At 37.9% G+C, this 18307-nt stretch overlaps 1 protein-coding gene across 4 annotated transcripts in view; it reads left to right on the forward strand.

Annotated features, from left to right (window-relative positions):
- Positions 1–18307, forward strand: part of zmym4.1 (zinc finger MYM-type containing 4, tandem duplicate 1) — a 173218-nt gene that overhangs the window by 138359 nt on the left and 16552 nt on the right. For 3 of the 4 annotated variants that reach the window (XM_069895780.1, XM_069895781.1, XM_069895783.1), the window contains 7 exons: positions 2651–2801; positions 7005–7127; positions 8665–8708; positions 8803–8947; positions 11967–12082; positions 13451–13622; positions 16114–16317. In XM_069895780.1, the coding sequence (XP_069751881.1) occupies positions 2651–2801; positions 7005–7127; positions 8665–8708; positions 8803–8947; positions 11967–12082; positions 13451–13622; positions 16114–16317 (955 nt within the window). The remainder of the gene's footprint in view (positions 1–2650; positions 2802–7004; positions 7128–8664; positions 8709–8802; positions 8948–11966; positions 12083–13450; positions 13623–16113; positions 16318–18307) is intronic. The other variant, XM_069895782.1, reaches the window with a different exon arrangement.

The raw sequence follows: 18307 nt of genomic DNA on the forward strand, positions 1-18307 counted from the left end.
TGCAGTCTCATCAGAGATTTGTAGAGTTGCAGATCTCTACTCTTGAACTCAATCCCCCTATTAATGAAGCTCAGCATCCCATAGGTGTTTTTAACTGTCTTTTCAACCTGTTTGGTGACCTTGAGGGATGTATGGATTTGGACCCTCTAATTCATCCATATTCTTAAGTAGCCAACCATTAACCCTGTACTCAGCCTTCTGGTTTGTCCTTCCAAAATATATCACCTCACACTTCTCTGGATTGAACTCCATCTGCCACTTCTCTGCCCAAATCTGCATTTTGTCTATATCATCTTGTAACCTTTGAAAACCTTCAGCTCCATCCACAACTCCTCCAGTCTTCATATCATCTGCAAAAATGTTATTTGCTTACATTCGTTATTTGTTTCCAGTTTTTACTTATTTATTTGTTTACGCTGTGTACATTTTATTTTTTTCACTACCAATTAGTGGTAATTCTGCCACGCCCACAGGAGAAAGGAATCTTGGTCATATATGATGTCATGCTTGCACTCTAACAATAAATCTGAATCTGAAAATATGAACTTACTGACCATCCTTCTGCCTCTTTGTTTATAAAAATCACAAAGAGCAGGGGTCCCAGGATACATCCTTATGGTTCTCCACTCATCACTAACCTTTAGGCAGAATACTTTCCTTCCACTACTACTGTCTGTTTTCTACCTGCAAGCCATTTTTTTATCCACACAGCCAAGGTTCCATGGATCCCATGCCTCATGACTTTCTGGATGAGTCTCATGGGAAACCTTGTCAAAAGCCTTACTAAACTCCATATAGACCACATCTACTGCCCTACCCTCACCAATTTGTTTTGTTACCTCCTCAAAAAATTCAGTGAGGCTTGTGAGGCATGAACTTTCCTTCAGTCCTACAGTTTCTGGCGCATGGCCCAGGCAGCAATCTTGACTCTGCAAGCAGTCTGTGTCGATGTTGTTTACATTCTTTGAGTGTCTCCATAGAAACATCATCTTAGCGTGTTTAAGAAAAATGGTCACTTCTGATTTCCTTTGTTCTGCGAAGGTAGAAGGACTTTTTTTTAAATTTATTTTTGTTATTTTTTTTATATCCCTAGCCTCAGGAGACAATAAAAACAGCAGGCTCATCAGGAGGACAGCTTGAGCTGAAACAAGTGACAGTGAGGTAGAAGGACTTTGAATGATCCGAAAACTTTTATTGACCATTTTAAGCATTGTTTAATCATTGTTTTAGTACCATGTAACAGTCTTTTAACGGCTTGTAAAAATGTTTAATATACCATGGAAAACACAATTTAACTTTAGTTTGGATTTGTTTGAACTAGTCATAAACAACAACAACATTCTAATCTCTGCAAGCGATTATAAAGGAAAATAGTCGTGACACCTGAGATGACCACCTTTAAGGTCCTACCTTTTAATTTCTCTCCTAACTTCCTATATTCCCTCTTCAGGTCTTTATCCCAACTCCTATCTATGTCATTGGTCCCCACGTGGACTGCAGCATCTGGCTTTGTCCCTTTCCTGTCAAGAATGCTGTGAACTTGATCAGAGCCCTCCCCTGGGAGGCAACATACCATCTGTGAGCTTTGATCACAGTGCCTCCTATCCACTTGCCTAACCAATAAAGCAATGATGATGATATTCAAAATGGTGTGTGACTTGAGAGAAGCAATGATCTTTCTGTGCTCTTCATCAGGATGGTCAAGGATTTTTGAAGCTGCTGTGGTAGTCAAATGGGGAGCAACTGTTGTGTATTTTCTACGTGTGGGTGACCCTTACAGGAAATGCTTCAGAGAAGATGCGATACCTTCCCTGCATGACAAAAGGGGGAAAGTTGGGTGAATCAAACCAGAGTCTCTTGGAATGCAAAGATGATAGGTTGAACAAAAAACAATGATGCCTGTAACGCGAATAATTTAAGTGTGAAATAAATTGAAGCTAAGCAAAAAGTCAAATATGACAAGGAAAGAATATAAGAAAAGAATGTCAAATGTCGTGCAAATACTGTGGATAATCAGAGCTGGGTCTGAGATCAAGGAGGTGATCTTTGTGGAGAGATGGGAAAGTTACTCTGGTGTTGTAGAGGAGTTCAAGTGAACCGGTGCGGATTTGAAGGGCCTGTTTCCGTGCTGTAAACGGTTATATGGTTATGGTTGAGATGTGAAACTTTTCAGAAAGGGCATTTGATAACTATTAGGAGGAGTGCTTTCACACCTTGTGATGCAGCAGTGAGTTATAAATTGTGATCTTGGTTTTGTCGACAAATGTAGCAGCCAGTTTATGCATTGCTATGTCTTTAAAAACTGTAAATTAGTTCAATTAAAGCTTAATTGAACTATTCAATGGCCCATCTTAATGAAGCATGACTGTTCTCCAAGTCCAGAGTTCTTTTGGCCTTATTGATTGAGGGGAAAGATAACATGGTGGGGTGGAGGTTGGGTTTGTGCTTATTCAGGTCATTCATCTATAAGATCAGTTTAATCTCATCTGAAAAACAGTGTGTTCCAACAATGTATCATACCTTTAATACCGAATTGAAATTGGGTTCAAACCCTCGAGCAGTACCAGAATCCATAGGCTGCTGACATGAAGAAGCTGTTGATGTTTTAATCTTAAAATGGAATTGCATGTTTGAATTTGTTTTTTTTTAGATGGCCAAATGTGATTATTGCAAGCGTCAGGGTAAATTAAATGAATCCATAAAATGGCACGGGCAAACCAAAAATTTCTGCAACCTTCAGTGTGTTCTCACATTCTGCAATCAACATCGACTAACAGAAGTGTTACCTCAAGATGGAAAAGGTACAAAATGAAACTGTCTCATCTTTGTGGTGCTTTTGTTATAAACAACATTGAAGCACAAGGTTATTGAAGCAGGAGAAGGCCATCTGGCCCTTTAACCCTGCTCTGCCATATGATATGATCATGTCTAATCTAAAGTGACCTTTGGTTGAATGTTTTTTTGAAATTTAGACATACAGCACGGTAGCAGGCCCTTTCAGCCCACAAGCCCCTGCCATCCATTGACACCCAATTAACCTAGGTTTTGAATGGTGGAAGGAAACCGGAGCCCCTGAGGGAAAACCCATGCAGACACGTGGAGAACATACAAACTCCTTACAGACATGGCAGGATTTGAACCCTTTCCCAATCACTGGTGCTGTAACAGCGTTGCCCTAACCACTCTGCTAACCATGCTACCCTATTGTACAGTTCTGTGCAAATTTCCCCATAGCCCTCAATTTGCCAATCTTTTAAAAAATGTCTTGATAATTGTAGTGGTCAAGACCTACCCAGTCCATGTGAATAGTCAGTGCACATTCACAAGGGATAATGCTTCCTGGTGAGAGTGCAGAAATAAAAACACACAAGTGCTAGAGGAGTTCAGCCAGTCTCACAGCGTCCATAGGTAAAGATATATTAGCGATGCTGACCCTGAAGAAGGGCTCAGGCCCAAATCGTCATTAATGTATCTTTACCTCCTGTGATCACCGATAAGACTGGTTGAGATCCTCCCGAATATCTGTGTGTTTTTACTGCAATCACAGGTTTGGCAGACTTTCGTGTATCACTCCAGAGTACAGAACTCGAATGTTTGCTGAACGTTGCTAACGTATGCCTTGGTAGTTCATGAAGACAAGGTTTGGACATCTCTGTCCTATAATGTAGCAGTGTATTTTCTAGAAACGTAACAAAACAAGAGCAGGTATAAGTCATTTGCCCATCGCAGTCTGCTCTATCATTCAGTGCAAATGTGACCAATCCTTTATCTCAATCCTATATTCTTGCTCTCTCCCCACAACCTTTAATGTTTTTGTGGCTAGAACTGTTTATTTTTTCATCACTACATTGAATGAATTGGCCTCCGGAACCTTCTATAATAGAAAAATCCACAGGTTTATCACTCTGGGGGGAAGGGTGGAAATCACTCTTCTCAATCCTAATAACTTGCCATATTATCCTGAGTGTGGTTTTAGATATGCCAGCCAGAAGAAACCATCCCTGGAATCAATTTGTCAAGTCTGGTCAGAGTTTTGTGCATTGCAATGAGATTTCTTCTCGTTTGGCTTTATCTGCCACAATCGCGTGGATCTTCCAGTGGCCACCCATTTCAATTCCCTGTCCCGTTCCCTTGCTGACATGTCTGTCCATGGTCTCATGCACTGCCAGAATTTTGCTGTTTCCATCAGCAACTCCCTATATCTCCTTTAAATTTGTCTGATTGTCTCCCACTCGCTCCCTTCCCCTCCGAGCCAAAATCTATTTTCACTTCCACTCTTATCATATTCAATAAGCAAGTTTTGTTGGTCTGGACTCCTTCTCCTGCTATTCTTCCATCTTTAATCTGACACCTTCCCATTCTTTGCTTATGTCTTGATGAAGGGGTCAGGTCCAAATTGTTGTAAGTATATCTTTATCTCCTATGGACTCTGCGACACTGGCTGAGTTCCTCCAGCATTTCTGTGGATTTCTTTGAGTGAATATAAGCCAAGGTGACCCAGTCTCTTTATATGATAATCCACCTGCTTTGAATCAGTTTGTTGAATCTCCTTTGTACTCTGTGGAGAGTATATCCTTTGTTAATTAATGAATATTGCATACAATACTCCAGATGAAATCTCATCAAGCGAGTGTAAAATTATCGTGAAACATCCTTGCTCTTATCCACAAAACTTCTTGTAATGCAAGCCTGATTTGCTTTCTGCACTTGCATGTTTCCTTTTATCGATTAGTGTACAAGAACATCCTGTATCCCATTGTATATTAACATTTCCCAATCTTGCATCATTTCAACAATACATGTTTTCTTTTTCCTCCAAATGTAGGTAGCTTCACTACATCTGCCATTCTTTGCCTAAATTGCCCAGATGTCTCTGCATCATTCTCACAACTTCTAATCCCATCAATTTTTGTACTGGCAGCAAACATTGAAATATTGCCCTCGTTTCCCTCATTGACTAGGCTCTGAACGACTGAAGCCCAAACACTGTAATGCCTGGGATTCACTGTCTGTTAACCACCTTCCAATCCATTTCCAGTATATTACCATCAATTTGGTGAGCTTCAATTTTGCAGACAAGCTTTTCTTGCGAACTTTACAAAGACTTTAAATTAAAAACCAGTCACTTTGCTGTTAAATTTTCAGGTTCATTTACAAAAGAGAAAATCACTAGTGACAATCTCATAATTTTGTTACGGACCTGCATTTGACCAATGACAATCTTGATAAATGTTAAGGAGGCAATGGGAGATAATCAATTACATCTTTTTTAATTTTTGAAGGGTTAAATATAATTGATGCAAAAAATTATACATTACAAGTCTATACATTAATAACCTTAGTTATAATACCTTTACATAAATTCCCCAATCATTTTCATCTATCTTTCTATTCAAATCAATTTCTTGTTTTAATTTATGAATATTTGGTTTAAGCATTTTACTTTGTAATAATTTATACATCTCTAGTCAGTCATAATTTAATATCAGATTTATGTTTTCGATGAGTTAAAGAGATAGTTTCTTTTCTTCATTCTACTTGGATCTGTTTTAAAGTTGAAACTTTCTGGATACAAGTTAAATTATTTTTGGAAAAAATATTAAAAGTTAAACTCCCATTTCACTCAATGTTGTTTTTATTAGGAGATCTTAAAACGATGAGTTTAAAATTAAGATTAACTATGTATCATGTTGAATTTTTATGTTTAGCTTTATTTAGCTATTATGTGAAAATCTGATTTGGTGTTGGGAATGCAAAGATGGCATATAGAAATGAAATCTTGTATTCCTCTTGAAAAGATAACATTTGATTTATGGGATAAATATCATTTATTTTTGAAAGTATGGAGCCCATACTTGTAAATTGTGGGTTTGAAGATCTGAGCTCTCAATCCGTTCTGGTGACGATTCTTGGTTTCACAGCTGCAAAGTTGAATTATATATATAACTGATGACCTTTTTTTTCTTCTTGGTGAATAATTGTAGGGGGAATGAGGGAGGGGAATGTTTGTTTTTTATATATTTTTCTGTATATGAATTTTATTAGAATTAGATGTAATTGTGGTTTTAAAATTTTAAAATAAAGTATTTTTAAAATAAAAGGAGGCAGTGGGAGGTGAAAACCTTGATGCAAATGCTGTCACCAATGAGGTGAGTCCATTGGTCTCAATGGAATGCATCTCAGGACACTGAAAGAAATAGCAGAATTTATAGCTGATGCATTGTCTTTTGACCTTGTATGATAGCTTGATTGGTTGTGGTTCCTTCTCTGCTAATGGTAACAATATCAATATTGTTTGTTCTCTGGGCAGGTCCTGGTCAATTGGAAGATAGCAAATGCAATGCCACTGTTTATAAATGCAGTAGAGGCTACATCATTGAATATATTTAAGACACAGGGAGATTTTTGACTAAAAGAGAAATTAAGGGTTATTGGTAACAGGTGGGTAAGTGGAGTTGAGTCCTTAGCCATGATCTTATTGAATGGCAGAGCACACTCAATGTGCCAAATAGCTTCCTCATTTTTGTTATGTTCTTGATTCCATTGAAGTTGAAACAGAAAAAGTTGATTTTTTTTAAAAAAGATAGAATTCACCCAAAAAGCCACACAATGTAGCAGAGGAAAATCTCAGCATTTATTAATCTCCAATACCACATTTTAAAGTAATATGCTCCCTGAGGCGTAGTATTCTCTTCAGTAATAACAAAAATCTGAAATGCTCCCATGAGGATAAGGGTTCTCGCAAATTTGTGCATTTGCATATTCGCAAGAAAATCTGTAAACTATTTAAATGGAGATGAAAGAAAATCAACGTGTTCAGAATTGTTTGGTGACAAGAACACATTTTGATAGGTGCTCACAAGATGGTCTTCCAGAGCTGCATAAATTTCATCCTCTTTCATTCATCTTAACATGCAAATCTTTCAAATGTTTTTAAAAATATATTATTAATAGCTATTAAATAAATTGTGAGTATTGTAAAGTTTACTGTCTTCCTTCAACAGTAACGGTACCAAATGTTCTCAGCAGTCAGAGGAAGGAGCCAACTCCTGTGATAGCAAATGTGATATCGTTGGCGAACACTCCACCAGTACAGAACGCTACTAGTTCAACGGCAACTTTAAATGGTATGGAGACTGTGAAAAGCTTCCAACTTGAATTAATATTTTGTGATCATGAGCAAGAAAATTGCTAACTTGTTGAATGATGCCGTCATCTCTAGTGTATTTATTTCTATTTCATTTTTTTTTCCTATCTTTGAAAGGAAGTTTACAAATTGCACAGCATTTGTGGAGTGTCCAATGACTTTGCTGGTCTTTTGACCTTGTACGATAGCTTGATTGGTTGTGGTTTCTTCTCTGCTAATGGTAATGGAGCAGAAGTAGACTATCTTCTCCTTTCATTGGTAATGCCCCATTCATTGAGAAGAATCTTGGTTTTGACAAAAGGTTATTTACCTGAAACATAAACTCTTTGTTTTTCTCTCAATAGGTGCTGTTTAACCTGTTGAATATTTATAGCATTTTTCTGTTTTTATTTCAGAATTACAGCATCTACACTTTTATGCTGAAGTTTGAGTTCAAGTTTTTGAGGACCTATAATTCTTTCTTTTTTTTTTGTTCAATTAATTTTGCTTGATCAGAGAAGTGTAAAAGATTAAATACAGCATTCTACACTTCACACCCATGCATCATATTTGATTAATTAATCCAAAAGTGATCCATTGCCCTGCAACATTCTTGTTCCTAATGTCATCCTCTATTTTTAATAATTACGCAGTCTCTTAAAATGAAATAAAATCTCCCTCCATCATCCATCTGGCAAAACTTTTCATTTAATTGATGACAACTGGAGCAAGAGAACTTGCCTGGGCTTGACTCTTTTTCTATTTCTGATGGAAGTTCATCAACCTAAAATGTTAACACTTCAACTTTATAGTCTTTCTGGTCTGCTGAGTATTGTCAGCTCTTTTTGCTTTTCTGGCATCCATGGTTTTTTTTAAACTTCTGGCAGTTTCAGATTATCCCCAGTATTTACTCCTGATCAGTGGAGAGAGTCTTCATGTTTAAAGTATTTCATAATTCAATATTTTGTGCTAAATCTCCTTAGTCTTTTACATTGATAATAGCCCCAATATTTCATCCCTATCCTTATAAACATAGTTTCCCCCCTCCCCACCCTATGCTTTGGTGCATCTATATTGTCTTCTAAAATTGCCTTTAATCCCTCAAGAATGAACTTTCTAAAACTACCTTTAATGGTGGAGCTATCGTTTAGAAAACACTTACTGTAATCTCTTTTTGCCTTTATGTGCCATATTTTTGTTTATTGTTTCTTTGTGTACATACTTATTGCTGTTTGAAAAGTAAACTTTATCCCTCCTGTGAGGAAAACCACACAGGAGAAATAAATCGGATGAAAATCAAAGAAATGCAGATGCTGGAGATCTGAAATAAAAAATAGGCTGCTGGGGACACTCATCAGGTCATGCAGAATTCTGTGGAGAAATAGTTAATATTTAAGATTAATTATCCTTCATGAGAGGATGTGTAATCAGCTACTTATTGAGTTCCTGCTTTGGATGTTTTAGGTATATTTAAATTAATTTGGGTAATTTCACTATGTTTTTCATGCAGAATTAAGCATCTTAGTTTTTCTTTCTAGCAGGTGGAACTTGTACTACTTCTGGAATTAAGGTTACTGGAGAGGTAGGAAAGAAATTTCCTTGTATAGTTCAACTGGAATTAACAGTATTTGCAATTCACATTTGGATCAAGTTACTCTCATTTCTTAATCATTTAGATCAGCACGCAAACAGATGCTCTTCGAATACCGCCTTCCACCCCACCCAAGGTTCTCAAGAATAAAGCATTACTGTGCAAACCTATCACACAGACCAAAGCAACTTCTTGTAAGCCACATACCCAAACCAAGGCTTGTCAGACAGGTAATGCAAAATGTTCATGTGTACTTTTATATGCTAATAGCTTCGTAATCCATGTACTCGATGACTGTGGCGCGATCAATGACTACTCGTTGGTTCCTGTTCTCGCACATGGGCATTTAGTAAACATGATGGGTTGTTCATATTATCGCTGCAGAGACTGCGGATGTGGTTGAGCCAGCATCGTGAGAGAGTACGCTGTACAATATTCTTGCGTGATGCTGCCATTGCCCAGCATCACGATAAAGTAGCATATCTGTACCACATATCGTAAGCGCGGGGACATATTGGAACTTTAAATCAAAAGTACGGATACTAACCATCGTAACTTTGAAAATTAATTGTAAGCCAAGGGTTATCTAGATATGATAGTTTTGTTAGTGCAGTGGTTGGCATAATGCCATTACAGTGCCAGAAATCTGGGTTTGAATCCAGGCTGTCTGGAAGGAATTTGTACGTTTTCCCTGGTCCTGCTTGGGTTTTCTCCCAGCGACGTTCCAAAGACATACAAGGTTAGTAGGTTAATTGGAAAAAAAAATTGTGACAGATTATGTTATATTTTATATTGTATATAAAATTTAAAGGAGATGAACAGTGGCAGGTTTTTTAGTGTAGGTCACAAAAATATGCAAACACTTCAAAGATCTCATTTAAAATGCCAGAGCTCTGCTCAAGCCAGACAATCCAGGTTCCGTGTGCCTTTGTAAAGACTTTGAAGAATGCCTATAAGGACTTCACAAATAGGTGTTAATTGGGCATGCTGTGGAGTAATGGATTATTGGAAAGCAACAGATGAATGAACTCGGAAGATTAGGTCCGGTGCCGCAGTCTGTCCGAAGGCAGTTGGCTGTTTTAAGGGGGTCATGTGGTTTTTCTCTGAGTGAGAGAATTCAGTTCTACAGTTCAGCAGCAGGGACTGGAACAGGACAAGCTGACAAGCTTGTCGAAAAACCCCATTTTGAAGACGGGTTGTGAGTTCTTAGTTCAGCCTGGTCAGAGCCCTTGTGGTCCATACAAGAGGAGATGCCTGGCTGTATAATGTTTCACTTGAAATAAGAGAAAATGAAAAGGAACTTTATGGTGACCTGAAAGAAAGAGGTTATCATCTGGAAAACTGTGATAGGGCAAGTTTCTTCAGCAAGACATTGAAGTGGCTGATTGGAAGGAATCAGTTTGTGTCCAATGAGAAACAAATTTCTCTCTGAAAACCAACAAGAACATTCCTGAGCAGTAACCATTTACCTTTCAAGCATCAAATCCTGGTGAAATTCATAAATGTTCATTTCTGTGCCCAGTATAAGAATTGCCTGATACCGACCGATGAACTTGGAGGAGTGAGAAGTGAGATTGGACCACGATTCAAAGAACTTTTCTGAACTGGCACATACATTACATACACATCCACTTAGAATTAGAAGGGGGTTATGTTAATATAAGTTAAAATTTGATCCTGTTTTTATGTTTAAAGAACATTAAAATTACATGGAGGGGAGAGGATTGGAGGGGTATGGACCAGGTGCTGGTCAGTGGGACTAGGAGGGTGGGGATTTGTTCCAGCATGGACTAGTAGGGCCAAACTGGCCTCTTCTGTGCTGTATATGGTTAGATGGTTAACTTTTGTTTAAGTAACCATTTGACATAGTGAATTTCTATTGCTGCTGTGGTCCTCTGTGGCCTTAACAAATTAAAATTACAATGTGAATAGTTCTCTAACAGTCTGTCTATCCAATCAGATAATTCTCAAACAAAATCTGTTGAAATGTACTGTTATTTTTCTGTTGTATGAAATGATGCATACAATAAATTCAAGTTATTGCAGTGTGCTGGAATATCAGCTAAGAATTTCCTGAACCTATAAATCTGAAAGGTTGTAGTTGTGTGCAAGCATTATTTTCTTCAATCTTGTTTCCATAAGCGGCGGTTCACACTGGGATTTGTAGGTGCAACTGTCCCAAACAAGGTGAGTGGGTTAGAACTTCATTTCTCTTTCCTCAATGCCATAAGTCTAGAAGAAATCACAGTTTGAGATTTTTTTAAAACTAAAGATGATGATTTGGGTGTATATAAAATAATGTAGAACATTGTAGTTTTATTTAGATTATGTCTGTGATTGTCTTATCTGGAACTGACCTTATCAACAGCAGTATAGTAAAATCCCTGGTATATCGAATTCAAGCAAACCCACCACCCAACCAACTGGAAAAATAAATCAACGAAATAAATAAATAAATTTAAAATAAACAAGAATAAGTAAAAATTTAAATAAAAGTTTAAAATTGTAAAGTTAAATGTTCTCCGAAGCAGTTCACAACCCCTGAATGAAGATGGGAGCAAACTCTCAACCAGCGGAGTGCCCTGGGTGCGCTTCGCCCACAGGTGTTTGAATAAGGTTTCAATAAATTTGTGTTTGAATACAATGGCAGAGCCCAGAAAAGGCTGGCCAATGCCACTTGCCACTGAGGTTTCTCCCAAAGTGTCTCCCCATACCTCCCTCGTAAGAGTCTTTATCAGTATTAAGTATATTAATAAGACTTTATCTGAATACTAGAGGGAAGGTGGGTTCATTATGATGGTGGCACGACCAGTATAAAGGATGTAGCACCAGCAACTGGGTTGAAAATTTTAATTTTGTAATCTAGAGGAATTACTGTTTATCGTGAACTTTACATAACTTTACATAATTAAGGTCTACAACACTTTTTCAAATTATATTACATTTTTCACTCTTTGTCTTTAAAGCAGTGTATTCTTAATGTAGGTGTATTCGTTATGCATTGTAAGGGTGTGTCTCAGTCAACTGGAAAATTTGCAAATGCTCCATCTGTGATCCCCCGTAGGTGCTGGACACCAGGGATTCCACTGTAATGAATTTACTTTGCCTAGAAATTCTCAAATAGACTATTACCCTTGTGGATTAGTAGAAATTCTGAATTTTGCATTAATGAGTAGTATTGGAATTGGTTAAAGAGAAACAATTTGTTGTTTAAAAAAATTAGTAAATATTGTATTTTCTTGTTTCCAGAGGAAGAATGGAAGCCACAAGTGGTCCTATTGCCCATTCCTGTCCCTATCTATGTACCTTTGCCTATGCATCTTTACACACAGTTTGCACCATTACCACTTGGGATCCCAGTGCCTGTAAGTTGGACACAAAATAATTATTACAAAATAGCTATATATATTTTGTCTTACGTTTGTATTGGGTGTGCACCGTGGTCTGGAGAAATGCCATTTCATCTGGTTGTTTATGTTTTGTGGGATGATGATATAAATTAGAACCTGAATTTTATACTCAGTAAGTTTCCTCTGAACTGCTGTAGGTAATACAGTTTAGGTATTATCATCTGATTGAGTGTTTTGAGTGTTTTGTAACCTCATATTATGATGTGCTATGAATGACCCGGTTTACAGAAATCTGATTGCTACATCTCATTGTTTTAAAAAAAGCATTTTTCAAACTGCAACCATGAATGAATATGTATGAAATCTTTATCATGGAGTTGGAGACTGTGTCAGCTATCATCTACTGTGGTCTGAGTGATATTGATATTAGCAATTATCTTGTGAACATAATATAATTCCTCATGTTAATGCTGTAACATGGGTATTGCATAATTATCTTTGAAGTAGATAACGATGATACACGCCAAAGCAAAAATTATTTTAATTGCATATTAGCAAATGTTAAGATTTAACTAGTGGGGCATATTGTATTCATAATTGCACATCTGCGACATTTGTGGAAGAATGCTCATATTTAAGATCATCTGTTCATTCATTTCTCCAAAGATAGTTCTTCCCTTATGGCCCTTGAAAAGATTGTGGATGAGGTATTTCTTAAACTGTTGTAGTTCTCTTGGTGATGGTACTCCCAGAGTGTTGTTGGGTAAGAATTCCCAGGATTTGGATCAAGAGAAAGAACACCAATTGGGCCAAATCATACTGGATTTGATTCCTTATCGGCAATCGAATGTGGAGGCCCATTCAAGCTGAACCCCTGCAACTGGAAGGCGTAGCAGAGCTACACAGCCCAGCTGCCCCATGGCTGGGCCTGTTTGAACATGTCTTGAAAGTTGGGAGGATTTGGCTGACTGTTCTAAATATTTTAGCATTGTAGGATAAAGAAACAAATTGCATAGTGTAAGGGTGCTAATTAAGTCAGGTAGTAGTGCAACATTCCTTATTATTTGTCTTTTATTTTCTAAAGGTTATTAAATGCTGCAGCCACACAATGAAGTAACTAAAATGAAATCTGGGGTTAGGAAACTTACCCATATAATTTGATTTTTAAAAAAAATGTTATTGGTAAAGTTATTTTTTTATAGATCCTGCAAAGGGTTCAGCATTTTGATTAGACTTACACCTGACAGCTTGGAGGGCTGATTGAGTTTTATTCCTTTGAAATATGTTATGAAAATCAAGCAAGCCATATTAAGTGCGGGTAAAATGCTTGATGGGACGAAAATGAAAAATGCCGGATTTTCTAAAAATACTGTTCAATTTCAGCTACCAGTTCCAATGTTCATTCCAACAACCCTGGACAGCGCAGACAGGATCATTGAAACAATCCAGGAGATAAAGGAGAAGATCCCCTCAAATCCCTTTGAAGCAGATCTTCTTACAATGGCCGCTATGATTGCAGAAGAGGAGGAAAAAGAGAAAACAATTTCACATGGTGGTCAGTATAGATTCAAGTTGTTTCCAATTATCTAGTCATTTAGCTTGGCACTTGGTTATGTATCCTACTAAACCCATCCAAAGATAACATACATAATTATAGCACGGAAACAGGCCATTAGGCCCTTCTAGTCCGCACCAAACCAAACACCCCTTTCTAGTCCCACCTCCCTGCACAATGCCCATAACCCTCCATCTTCTTCTCATCCATAGACCTGTCCAACCTTTTCTTAAATAATACAATTGACTCCGCCGCCACTATTTCTTCCGGAAGCTCATTCCACACGGCTACTACTCTCTGAGTAAAGAAGTTCCCCCTCATGTTACCTCTAAACCTCTGCCCCTTAATTCTTAACTCATGTCCTCTTGTTTTAATCTTTCCTCCTCTTAACGGAAATAGTCTATCCACATCCACTCTGTCTATCCCTTTCATAATCTTAAATACTTATATCAAATCCCCTCTCAACCTTCTACGCTCCAAAGAATAAAGACCTAATCTGTCCAATCTCTCCCTATACTCTAGATGCTTAAACCCAGGTAACATTCTGGTAAATCTTCTCTGCACTCTCTCCACTCTGTTTATATCCTTCCTATAATTAGGCGACCAGAACTGCACACAGAACTCCAAATTAGGCCGCACCAACGTCTTATACAATCTCAACATCACCTCCCAACTCCTATATTCCATGCAATGATTGATAAAGGCCAGCATGCTAAAAGCCTTCTTCACCACCCTATTCACGTGAGTTTCTACCTTCAGGGAACGATGTACCGTTACTCCTAAATCTTTCTGCTCTTCTGTATTTTGCTGTATTTTGCTTTAATTTTTAACACCCTGTACTGAACGAATAAATAGTTCAGTGATTTTTAAAAAAATATATAAGTCTGGTATCTGATAATGGCATAGCCAGATGCCATCAGTCTGAGTGCAGAAACAATTGTGCACCCTGGAAATAAAGTATATTCTACTCTTAAACTTGATGGCACAAGGATGCACATTAATAACATGACATTAAACTGTTTCAAAAATAGCTTGCATCGATTGCAGTTTTCAGGCAAATGAATTACATTTTTGTAAATTTGAAGATCTAGCCCCCTAACTGGCCCAAAACACCCATGTGACCAATTAACCTACTAACCCCATTCACCTTTGGAACATGGGAGGAAACCCATGCGGAGAACTTAAAACCTACTTGCAGACAGTGGCTGATTTTAAACCCGGTCGCTTGTGCTGTCATAGTGTTGCACTAATCTTGCAGCTGTACTATTATATAATTTAATATTCTGTTGCACTTTACAATGAGGTAAAAGGAATGGCATAATGGACTAAAACTAATACACAAGTTTGGAATGATGACAAAGTTTGAAGAAATGAGTCTAAGTAATTGTATAAAGGTGAGAGAAAGGGAATGCTACAATGGATATTGTTGAGATAGAATTAAACAAGTTTGGGCAAGGATTTAACAGAATGTTAACCTGGGGGGTCAGGTGCATCAATATGGAAGAATGATAATGATAGAAATAGGCATATGTGAGTTAGTACAAGAATGGATCAGGGACTGCTGACTTTCAACAAAAGTTTGACCTTTGCTTTGGGATAGAAAGCCAGCAAAGAGGACCTTGTCAAATAAGCCAATCATGTTTGGGCATTGAGCTTGAAGTCTTTGCAAATTGCTGGGAAGATGAATGAAGTCAGTGGCAAGGGATTGGATTTGTGACCACAAATTATAAAACTCTTCTTGTCTATGACTTGATTCTGGATCGACAAATACAGAATTTTAACCATGAGTATAATCTGAAATCTTGCCTTGCTCTACCCATGTCCCAAATACAGTATCAGTATAGTTGCTTTTAACTCGACTGAGTAATGTTGCTCATCTTGACACAATTCCCAGGACAATTAATGTACTAAAAGGTGGATCAGGCTTTTTTTTTTAATGGACTCAAAGCATGCTTGGAGGCAGACTTAATAAGATTTTGGGAAGGGTCAAATTGTTCAGTCATGAGTGACCAAATTAGTAATATCTCTGACCTTTGGAATTTTGAAGATTGAGGGCAGATCTGATTAAACGTGAGATCCCAAGGAGGCATGGAAGGGTAGATGTTGAGATGTACAATAGTGGGACAACTTGAAACAAGGGCAGTCATTGAAAGTTGAGGTGCATGGAAACTTCTTGCAGAAGGTGGTGAATCTTAAGAATGCTCTAACTTGAAAGGTGTAGAGGTGAGTTCATTGTGGGGCATTTCAGGAGGAAGTATATTTTTGAAAGATTGGAGAAATGAGGGCTTTCAGAAACTGGCACAGAAGGGGAGACCAAGCCAGGGGGAGATCAGCCATGATCACGTTGAATGGTAGGGCAGACTAAAAAGCTGAGTGATTTATATTTACTCATGTTTTTTGTTGGGTCCTTGCTGTATTTCTGCCTTTGGGATTAAGACGTGCACAGTGTCAAGTTGAATAAATGATCTGTTTATTGTGGTTCCTTTGGCAGATCAGGGTAGCACGTACAGTGGGGATCTTGAATCAGAGGCGGTGTCAACACCCCACAGCTGGGAGGATGAACTGAGTGACTCTACTTTGAAACAGTCTCTTACATCTGCATCTCTCCCTCCACCTCCACTACCAGCTGAGACACAGGTGCAGTCACCGCCAACTGAAGAGCTTGAGGAAGACTTGGAAGCTGACCTAACAATAGGTCAGTATTAGCAGAACTTCAGTTTTCATTTAACCGATGGAATAAAGATCTCATTTTACAAAGTACACTGGCTGCTCTCACCAAGTTTGAATCTTGGAATTTACTTCGAGAATCAACTGGGTTTCAGGATAAGGCCTCTGGATAAATGACTGTCTGTCAATGGCATTGACAAGCTACTTGATTCAACGCTCAACCAGTGCTTTGTTTGATCATGTCATCCCAGCCTGCATTGGCCAGCAAGAGCAGGCAGAATTTTGTCACTCATTATTCAGTACAGTTTCAGCTTGAAACTGCACGTACATGCCTACTGTAGGACATCTGTGTCGAATGACATAGTTTGTGTTAAAGCTGAACAGACGCAATTTTAAACCAGTTGCAAGGAATAATAACTGCAGATTTTAAGCCTGCTGTTAGAATTCTTAGAAATTAAAATCTGCCTCATGTCCTCCACATGCACTGTGGACCCTTGTGAAGTAGGCAGGTAACTATATAATCCTTGTTCATGCAGGAAGAATCTATACCAGGGAGTGCAAGAAAGAATGTTAATTCAAGGGCAGATGGGATTGAAATGGATAATAGAAATAAAAGGTTAAAAACAATTTCTTAATTTTTCAATGCTGAAAGTTTAGAAGGTTGAGACTACAAAATTTAAATTTCAACGCCAAAGAAGTTCTTTCTCAGTAGTGTTAGGTCTGCTTTGTTCGTGAATGAGTGAGACAAACACCAGACTGAGTCGAAATCAGGGTTCTTTGTTCTTTATTACCGGATTGTAACACTTGCGACTAAACATGTTAGTCGGAGAATGCATTCTGCCGTTATCAGCAAAATGGTGATTTTTTATACCCTTGGATATGTGCTTAGAACATCATCATATCATTACTTGTCCAATGACTAAAACTGTTGCTATCCTTTCCCTGCTAGCTTCCTGCCTCTCAATCCATCAATGTCTCTCTTATCTTGTAAGTACAAGGATGCATTCACATCTTGTTACAGCCCTGTACATTCCCATCTCATGATGTTTTACCTAACAGGAGTACAAGGACACCTCCCCTTCTTGTTACAGCCCTGTACAGGGTAACTCCCTACACATTCCCATCTCATGATGTTTTACCTTACAGTAGCCAAGATATAACCACCTTAAACTTTTACTTGCACTTGAATTGAGACACCATAACCTCTTCTGGCATAGTTAAAGGTATCTGCCATTCAGGTACCACCACTTCATTGCTTTCCCTGTTGATTCAATGAGATTAAATCAGTAATAGTGATTATTGGCACCGTCATTGAGTCCTCTTTGTCGTAGGGAATTCATCTTTGCTGCCACATTTCAACGTGTATCTGTACTAGGGGCAAGAAATCTGGATTTTTTGATGTAGGATTAGAATTGTACATCCAAGATTATGGCAATCCCAATGAGCACAAGGTTGTGAAGGTAGGTATTAATAGTTTTAAAAGGTCTTAAAAACAAACAGCTGGAGGAATTCAGCAGGCCAAGTGGTGTCCATGGAGACAAAAGGATGATTGACCTGAAACATCAACCTTCTCTCTGCCTCCACAGATGTTGCTTTTTACCTGTGAGTTCCTCCACCAGTTAGTATTTTGTTCCAGATTTCAGTATTTGCTATCTCATATCTCCATTTGAAAGGGAATAGGTGGGTGAATAAACCATTGCAGATGCAGTTCATTATAGGAAAATCAAGGCGGCTCAATTTGGATTCAAGAAAGGCAAATATGATTTTATTTCTTAAATAAAGAGATTTGAAACTATGAAGGGGTTTGAATATGCAGACATTAACAATGAAAAAGATAAATATTGGGGAAGTTGTGCATCAGAGCAAAGTACAAACTTAAATTGAATAGCAGAAAGAATCTATTCATGCAAGATAGATCACCTTGCTGATTTATTAAAATTATATAGTTTTTAACTGGTAAGTGATCTAATTGAAGTGTTTTTAGTTAAAAATTAAGTCATACTGAATAGTATTCAGTA

The sequence above is a fragment of the Narcine bancroftii genome, chromosome 8 (genome assembly GCF_036971445.1).
Source record: "Narcine bancroftii isolate sNarBan1 chromosome 8, sNarBan1.hap1, whole genome shotgun sequence".
Lineage (NCBI taxonomy): Eukaryota > Metazoa > Chordata > Chondrichthyes > Torpediniformes > Narcinidae > Narcine > Narcine bancroftii.